This window comes from Diospyros lotus, chromosome 4, assembly GCF_014633365.1.
Source record: "Diospyros lotus cultivar Yz01 chromosome 4, ASM1463336v1, whole genome shotgun sequence".
Classification (NCBI taxonomy): domain Eukaryota; kingdom Viridiplantae; phylum Streptophyta; class Magnoliopsida; order Ericales; family Ebenaceae; genus Diospyros; species Diospyros lotus.
This window is the reverse complement of record NC_068341.1, coordinates 32,862,020-32,871,490: the sequence shown is the minus strand read 5'-3', so window position 1 is coordinate 32,871,490 and position 9,471 is coordinate 32,862,020. Positions and strand designations below refer to the sequence as shown.

The following is a 9,471-nucleotide window of genomic DNA, read 5'->3' as shown; positions in this document are numbered from 1 at the left end:
TAAAAGTCCAAATTTTGTAAAAAAATTCAAAGTTATTAAAACTAAATCCTTTGTCTTTAATTTAATGATAATAATAATAATAGGATGATGACCAGACAAATCGGGCGGCAAGTGGTAAAGGTGCCGACTGGGATGCCCGTTCAGTCGGCTCGGCGGCGCTCCTCAGCCGACAATTTTGTATGTCCAACGTAGGTGACGCAAGCAGTGACACACGCTCTCGCCCCGCACGTGTCCCGCCATCACACCCACTCAGCTCTGGGCATGTGTCACGGCAGCCCCCACCGGTCGGCCCTTCAACCCCCCCTCACCGCTTCCACCCACTTCTTCTACTTGGAACACCCTGCGACCACCACGTGTGTAAAACACATGTGCATTCGCATGCCTATCTATCTATCCCCATATATGTATATATAGAGAGAGAGACACAGACATCCCAGCCGTTCCAGCCAGCCGTCGACAAATTTCTTCCTAGCTAGTAACAGCAGAACAAGCAGCTCGCCCGGAAGAAAGAGAAGACAGGGACGATCCATCCAGATTTACCTACTTGAAGAAACAGAGAGAGAGAGAGAGAGAGAGCTTGATCAGTGAAGAGTTAATTTGATTTGTGAATGACGAGTGGAGCCAATTGTGGGTACCCTCAGCTGGAGCTGCCGCCGGGGTTCCGATTCCATCCCACCGACGATGAGCTCGTGATGCACTACCTCTGCCGGAAATGCGCCGCCCAGCAGATCGCCGTCCCCATCATTGCAGAGATCGATCTCTACAAGTTTGATCCGTGGCAACTTCCAGGTAATTTAATTCAAGTTAAGATTACTTTCTAGGAACAAAAAGAGACGAAGATGATCATTAGTGATTCTTGATTCGATTTCTGTTTCTTAATTTTTCTGAGTTTTAATTTGTTTTGGGTTCGATCGAGCAGATATGGCTCTGTATGGAGAGAAAGAATGGTACTTCTTCTCGCCGAGAGACCGGAAATATCCGAACGGGTCACGGCCAAACAGGGCGGCCGGAACCGGGTACTGGAAGGCCACCGGAGCCGACAAGCCGATCGGGAAGCCGAAGCCGGTGGGGATCAAGAAGGCTCTGGTTTTCTATGCCGGAAAAGCTCCCAAAGGGCTCAAGACCAACTGGATTATGCACGAGTACCGCCTCGCCAACGTCGACCGATCGGCCGGCAAGAAAAACAATCTAAGGGTAAGCGTAATTTAAAAATTTTTCCTTTTCAAATTTTCGTTGACCGTTTTGCCCTCGCCGGACTTACTAAAATATCTCATCGGAATGCAGCTCGACGATTGGGTACTGTGCCGAATATACAACAAAAAGGGTTCCATCGAGAAGCACTTTCCGGCGGACAGAAAATTCGTGGAAGCTTCCGAATTCGAGGACCAGAAGCCCGACATTTTATCGGGCTACGGCGCGATGCCTCCGCCGGCGGTGCTGCCGCCACTGGCGCCGCACATGGCGGCGGGGAACGACTTGCTGCACTTCGAGACGTCGGACTCGATGCCGAGGCTGCACACGGACTCGAGCGGGTCGGAGCACGTGACGTCGCCGGAGTTCACGTACGAGAAGGAGGTCCAGAGCCAGCCCAAGTGGAACGACTTCGGAAATGCCCCCGATTTTCAGTTTAATTACATGGATGCCTTTCCGGATGACACTTTCGCCCCTCCGATGCAGTATCCACCCGACCCGCTTTATCCGATGCAGGACATGTTCATGTACATCCAGAAGCCATTTTGAGCCGTCCGATCAAACTCGGAAGTAATTATCTCAATCGGGTGCGGCGGGGTCGCACCATAGAGAGGCGGCGTTGGTGGCATCATAAGCGTTGATCTAATAATAGGAGGAGGCATATGAATGATGCTGATGGTGATGGGGATGGTGGCGGTGGTGGTCATGTTGGCATATTATATTTAATTGTTATGCAGCTATGGAAGTGTATGTTGTAAGTAGTCGTAGTGGTAGTAATAGGGTCATTCTTGTAATTTCACAAATGGTTGAAAATTGAAATTATAGAAGTTGACGGGGGGATTAACGTGGAGCAAAATACGAAACGAAAGTCAGCGATGCTTCGTGGTGCTTTCTCAAACGTTCACGTTAATGGTGGGCTGGGCTGCAATGTTTTATCGTATTCCTCGGAGCTTTCCGGGAAAGAGACTTGGAAAAACATAATAATAATCCCCTACCAAATGCCATCCATCCAGACACGCCCGCCCGCCCAATATGCTGCTGCTACATACATGCCGTGTGCTATATGCTGATGTTGTGGTTTTGTACTCATCCAATTCCAAGTCAATTCATTAATTGCCTCCAAAACCAAAACCAAAACCAAAACTCAACCCTAACCCACAAAATTAACTCCTTTCTATTGCTTGCACTTGTTATTCAATATTTCTTATGTGAAATTTTATTTTTCACTTATTGTGGGAATTCGACTTGAACAAAGGTCAAAGGTTGCACCTCTTGCTAGGGTTTGATCCGTTTGTATTTTTGTCGTGACCCTTGTAGTTGTACCGTTTGTTTGGGCCTTTTATGCAATTTTGGTTATTGGGTTCACCCTAATCTTCACTGCTTGAGTTTTATGTCCCTTTTCAAGGCGATTTCTTCTATACTTAGTTGTTTTCTAACTTTATGTAATAATTATGAATCCAAAATTTATAAAGATTCAGGTTTCTATTATCTTGTTTCTAAGTTAAAAGTTTAAATGTTTCATTATAAATCAGTAATAATACCCATAACTACAAGATAAAACATCATTATAAATTCCCCTTCTAATAAGAGCAGGCTTACAAGGAGTTAAGATTCATCATAAAATGAGATCTCTTCGCACACCAACGAGTTGAAATATAATAAATGATTTATAATCATTCGAAATGATAAAAATGAAAGAAAAAACAAAAAACGATGTAACTTAATGAATGCTCGAACACCTTGTTCTTTAAAAACACAGCTTAAAAGATAAATAAGTGTAGGTGAAACTTTTTTATAAACCTTTCTTCTATAGCTTCTATCGTTAGAGACAAAAAGTGATGACAAGATCCGAGTTTATGAAAAATCTCTATCAACGTGTGAAATTAAGTTTTACAAGTTAATCTTAATTTAGATAAAAATGAATCAACACCAAACAAGTCAAACAACATTAATATCAATCAACATAGAAGAAATCTTTAGGTTGGTACTAGACTTTGAAATTTCAACAGATTTTTAGATGGGATTTTTAAATAGTTGAGTTGAATTTATTTAAGAAAAAAGATAAACAAGACAATAATAATAATTAATGAATTTTATCAAAGATAGAAGAGAATCAATTTTTAAGTAATCTTTATTTTGCAGCAAAGTAGAGAATTAAATTTGGAGGCAAAATAGTGACACAAATTATTAATACCTATTTCCGTGAAAGGTATTAAAGTCTTGTGATAATTTTTAGATTTGTGTTTTAAGCTAAATGAATTTTTTTTTTGTTCGACTCACAATAACATAAAATTATCATGTAAAATGATTTAAGTATGTGCAGGGTGGAGGTAAAAAGGAAATGTTTTTGAAAAACATGGAGATGTCGTATTTTTGGCAATTCGACTTATAATTTTGACAAATTTTGGTCGATTAAATCGGCTTCTTATTAGAATAGTTGTATTTGATTTTGCAAAATTTTGGTTCACTAAACTTGAACTTTGGTCAACTATATAGTGGTTTTAAAAATTTATTTTGAACTATACTCAAAGATTTTAGTTGACCAAACTTTTATCTTTGGTCAATTGAATTGAAATCTTAAATTTTTTAAGAAACATACTACCAAACTTTGGTCAAGTATGTTTATAGCATTAGTCTACTAAACATAAAAAATATAGTACCCATCTTTGATCAACTATATCTATACATTTGATCGATTAAATAGGACTAAAAATATTATTTTGCATTTTGTAACATTTTGGTATATCACTATGATGGACCAAACTAATTACTTTCCTCTAAACATCTTGGGTGGAATAGAAGAACACTTTGATGGAGCAAATTTCATGAGATTATTCAAAATTTCCAAGATTTTGTTTGGGACAGTTGACAAGATATTAGAGCGAAAAGATTCATTAATTTTCAGTTATTTTCAATTTTCAAATGCTTTAAAGATACATGTTTTTTTTTTTTTTAAACTTACTAAATTTTTCAATAAAAAATCAATTGAGATTAACAAGATTGAGTTATTGCCATTGCCAAAAGATGCTGAACTAGAAGCCTATGATATATAATATTCTCGATTTTATTATGTTGTCTATATCAAATAACATAATGTTTACTTGATACAGACAAATTAAGGAAGAGGGGGAAGCTCACTCCTTGTTAGTCGTGTCTGGAAATATAAATACTGCCCGACACAGACAATATATCATTCCTCGTAATATTCTTATTACTTGAAACCTCTTGACTAATATATCAAATCCGTTTTGAGCAAAACCAAGCTAATTAATTATGTTCTTCCACAAGGAAATATATATTATGTAATTTAGCAGCAGAAACAAAGCTCCAGCGATTTAGAGTTCTAGTTGCTTTAAGAATGAACGTTTGAGGTGTTCTTCAAGAAGAAGTTCAAATGATGAAAAATGACATTTTAGTGCAGAAAATAAACCTCAAATATCTAACATGTTAATAATTAATTAATAGAGTATTGCAATAAACACTCTGATTTGACTTAATTGCAGAGACACTGAGAGATTGATTAGCTAGAGAGGGATGAATCAAGTTTATAAAAAAAAAATTATTTACTTAAAATGTAAAAGAGATAAGAATACAAAACACAAATGTTTAGAGTGATTTGATCTCAACTGGTGACTCTATTACCTTAACACTTTGTTAAGTGTTATTATTAAACATACAACAATGGAAATTTATAATGCAGGAATGTTGGAGTTGTGGCTAAGTGAGGCGAATAGTCAACAAGTGTCTGCTTGTGAAAATGCACGTCGGATAGCTCCGGTCTTCGATTATCTGGTCAGGGTCTCAAATAAGCCATCTGGTGCATATTTGGTAGGGAATTAGTCTGTCCGAGAATATCTTCCCTTGCATTTGAGGTATAACTAAGTTCATAAGAACAAATTAGAAGGCACGTGAGAATTCCTCATCGCGTGTATGCTCTCTGATGCTTAAGTCAATATGTGAAAGAAAGTAATCATCCGGAGAAACTCGTAGATGTTCCACCGGGTGTGTCATAAATAAGGGATGTAGTTAATAAACAGAAAAGATGTACTTTTCTCGATGAGAGATGAGCTATTCATAGTATTTTTTTACTAGATGTCGGAGATGAATATGTATGCTTTGGACATAAAGACTCTGGTCCTTAGACTAATTTGAATGGACTTAAGAGTAATCTCTTCGGAGGACTAAATGGCCTAAAGAATCTTTCGCTAAAGGGTGGACCTTATGACAAACAAATTCTTGGTTTCTAAATGTCTTGTCTAGGTGAAGCCTCGGGACGACAAAAAATATTTTTGAGAATAATCTATTATTTTAAAATTAATATAACACCTCCCATAAAGATTGTAGCCTGGTTACATAAGGTATGGATTAATTCCTCATCTTCTAATAAATAATTAGTTATATGCATAATATTTATTTAATTAATCATGCGCCTCCAATATGCATGCGTGTGAGAGTGTAATTAGAAGCCATAAGAGTACAAGCTAATGCATGGGGGCCCGCTGGGCACTTGGTGATGAAAGAATGGCTTGCATGCGCATTATATGAATATATATATGTGTATTATATATACATCATAGGTGAATTGCGTGGATAAATTTATTATGGGGCCCGCGGGGCACTATGGCTTGAGGAATTAGAGTGATTTGAGAGGCAATTGTGGCGGACAATGCGCCTGGCTAAAAGAGGGGGCCGCACACGTGGGGAAAATTAATTTGTGGATGAAGGAGGCTTGGGGGGCATGACAGGCGGAGCGGCTTGCACGTGAAGAAGAAATCAGTAAGCAGCAGCCGGGGCAAGCCTTGCCGAGAGATTTGGGAGTGCCGAGAGGTCGTAAGGCTGCCGCAAAAAATGTATTATCGTGACAAAATGTGATTGTCGCAAGAATTATTGTTATTGCAAGAAATTATGTTGTCACAAAAATGTAATTGTAATTGTTGCAAGGGAATGGGTCATCCTAGACTAGCACAAGAATCATTGTTGCCATAAGAAAATATGTTGCCATAAGAATGTGATTGTCACAAGGGAATAGGTCCCCGCAAGGAAATGCCGCAAGGAAATGTGACTGCCACGAGAATCATTGTTGTAGTAAGAAAATATGTTTGTTGCAAGGTTCCTCTTTGTTGCAAGGATGTGACTGCCGCAAGACCTATCGTGCTGTAAGGAAATGTGTTTGTCACAAAATCCTTCTTTGTCGCAAGGATGTGACTGTCGCAAGACCCATCTTTGTCGAAAGACCCTATTCTTGGGAATCATGCCTCTCATGCACTGTTCATTTTACTATGCTATTTATAGGAGAATGTGTCACTTTTTTTCTTAGACAATTTAACCCCCAGAACCATGATTATTTGAATTATTAACATTATTAATTACTCTTGCTATTTATTGATGATTTATTCTTGAAAAAAAATATTCTCACTTAGAATTACTCATTAAAAATTATGTCCACTTATATTTATTTATTTAAAACATCTCTCGGTGGACGTTTTGAAAATTTTATGGCACAACAATTCTTTGCTTTGACTTTTAAGTCAAAAGGGAAAAGTAATGACGTTCTTGTGTGTAACACTCGGTGTTATGAGTGTTTAAGGGTAATAGAGAATAAATTAGGAATAAAGGCATTGGGGAATTCCAAAAATGCCCTTGAGGAGAAAAAATGATAAAAAGGAAATTTAAGACTTCTTGGAAAGGACGATTTAGTAAAATGGATAAATTTTTCATCAAGGGTAATTTGGTAATTTGAAAAATAGCTCCATGTTGGGAATTTAATTGGTGAGAAATTTCTCTAATTTTGATTTTGGATATATGGAGATATTAAAGAAATAAAAGATGGCTAATCAAGTGTATGGGTGACACTTGACAAGATCTTATTAAAAGAGAAGTGATATTTAATTAAAAAAAGAAAAAGAAAATGGGTCATTCTTGCCTTTTTAGTGTCTGAACTTTGCCTTGAACCAAGGTTGTCATCTCACAACTCATTGTCAAGCCTTTGAACTGGCCATGCCCTATTACTCGAAATCTCATTTATCGAGAACCCACTGCCTCTCGTGTTTCTTTCTTCAGATCCAATTGACTATCAGCACACGACCATCAAATTAGTTTTTCCCATGCACTACACTTATCGTTAGCCAGCACACAAGCTATTACCATCCATCCGATCACATAATAGGCTTACTCCTACACCAAGTATCGACCCTCACGCGAGTACATCTTGGGTGAATCTGCACGGTCTCGTCGTAATCTTTTGAGAACTATCATTCATTGTCGCTGCCACATGTCTAACTCCTCCTGCAAGAGCGCCCATCCTAAGCCCTCGCTAAGGTCGGTGATCACGTCACCACATAGGAGTAGTGCCTATACGGCTCACGAGCATTCATCAGATCTACCATTTCCACTTTACTTGTTAGATAGCTCTTACTATGCAACCCAACCATATCCTTGAGGCAAATACAGACATGACCATTTTATGATCCCACTTAGTATTGCCACACTAGTCATCGAGGTTTATTCCTCGAGCCTTATAATGTTCGTCTCATGACCACGAACCTTAATGTAATTCTTAAATAGGATACACGGTCCATATTCAAGACATTACTTGCTTCTTCTTCCTTAGATCGTGTCTCCTCAATATAATCCATCTTACTTTGGGTTGATTCCCTAGGCTTCCGGCCTTGATCAACAAGCTAGTGGCACACCTTGCATTCTAGACCATTGGAACTTGGACCCACACAAGGTACAAACCCTATTATGTTGCCCCAGATCTTCAGCATCTAATTGTCTCCCATGCAGTCTGCTATGATGTCTCGGTCGACGGGTCTCCCATACCTTATCGCAAGCCATCCCTTAGCCCTCTACATGTGGGTTCCTAGATCCCGATTTCTCACTATGAACACCGAACTAGTAGTGCTATCACACGGCTAGGGTCCCTTATCCCATCTTTGCGAGCTATATTAGTTGTACCACCGTCGCCTCCGTAACTCATATGCCATCACTCAACCATCTTCGGCCTTTCGCTTGGCCCAATCCCTTGGATCCTTAATCTACATATCTCATTTTTTCGAATCACTAAATAAACCTAAAAAATACTTATCATCCGATCCTAACTCATCAGCTAGGCTATGCCACATCCGACTAATCATTCATGATTCGATCATCCTTGATAACTACCAGTTATCCTATCATTCATCGTAAGAATTTCAACTAATGACCTCAAATCAACAGTTTCTAAATCTCTCGGATCCATAATCATGGTTACCGAATCAACCTTACATTTGAATCATATCATCGGATCCAATCTTCAATAGCTAGGTCCATCCGACCAACTACTCTATCACTTAATAAGGTTAGATCCTCCAATTAATAACCTATAGGACTTCAACTGTCAATCCCCGAATCTCCAAATAAGGATTTCATTGTTACGAACCATTAATCTCTTTTCCCCTAAGTTTCCACTTGGGGCTTTTACTAATTGGCTCTAACTGTATTAGATACCCTTAACTCTCCAATTTGCTATTCCCTAAATCTCCAAATAGAGTTAAGCTATGAGAATCCTCAACTAAAATAACAATTAATCTCCAAGTCAGACTTTTCTAAGTCTCCAAATAAAAATTCGCTTTGATACCAACTGTAATACCTCGCTCCCACCACGGGTGTCACTAGTGAATAATCAACCGGACTACTCACACGCCAAGGCAATAATGAAGAGACGGGCTATGTTTCAACGAGAAACATCTTAGGTGGGAACTAGGCTTCGCCCCTCCCTATGCTTCACTCAAGGGTTCGGGAAAGGAATATCAAAAAGACTTAACAGAATTAAATCCTAAACCTTGGTGAGCGTCACCATTTTCTAACTCATAGTGATGAGCCAAGAATGACTTACCTAGGACTCGACAGAAAACAACCAAACCACAATTCACTTTACTTCACTATGGCTCAAGGTCTTAATTATTAGAAAAATATATTTGGCCCAATTATTAACCCATTTTCTCATTCCCAAATTCCCTTAGAAAATATTTGGGTTAATCTTCCTTTGAAAAATTTAATCAATTTTTGCTTAGCCAAATCTCCATTTATTTTTCCAAAATGCACCAAATTTCTATCATTTAATAAGTAATTTTTTGGAACTCAAAACACCAAATTTTCCATCCATTTTCCCAAATTCAAGAAAAATTCTCATTTATTTTATTTTCCAAAAGATCGAATTTTTCCCCAAAAATGCTTCAAAATTTATATTAATTTAATAAATATTTTTGGAGCCAAAAATCCATAATTTTCCCATAATTT

At 38.3% G+C, this 9,471-nt stretch overlaps 1 protein-coding gene across 1 annotated transcript; it reads left to right on the top strand.

The window, feature by feature from the left end:
• Window positions 1–418: 418 nt before the first annotated feature.
• LOC127800669 (NAC domain-containing protein 2) lies at window positions 419–2,421 on the top strand. Its single transcript, XM_052335414.1, has 3 exons — window positions 419–789; window positions 920–1,194; window positions 1,285–2,421. Exons 1-3 carry the CDS (start codon window positions 609–611, stop codon window positions 1,738–1,740), a joined length of 912 nt encoding a protein of 303 aa, XP_052191374.1. The 5' UTR covers window positions 419–608; the 3' UTR covers window positions 1,741–2,421.
• The last annotated feature ends 7,050 nt before the right edge of the window (window positions 2,422–9,471 follow it).

Coding starts and splice junctions, on each gene's coding strand:
- LOC127800669 (XM_052335414.1), top strand. CDS start 609: ATGACGAGTGGAGCCAATTGTGGGTACCCTCAGCTGGAGCTGCCGCCG. Junction 790..919: donor TGATCCGTGGCAACTTCCAG/GTAATTTAATTC, acceptor TCGATCGAGCAG/ATATGGCTCTGTATGGAGAG. Junction 1,195..1,284: donor GCAAGAAAAACAATCTAAGG/GTAAGCGTAATT, acceptor ATCGGAATGCAG/CTCGACGATTGGGTACTGTG.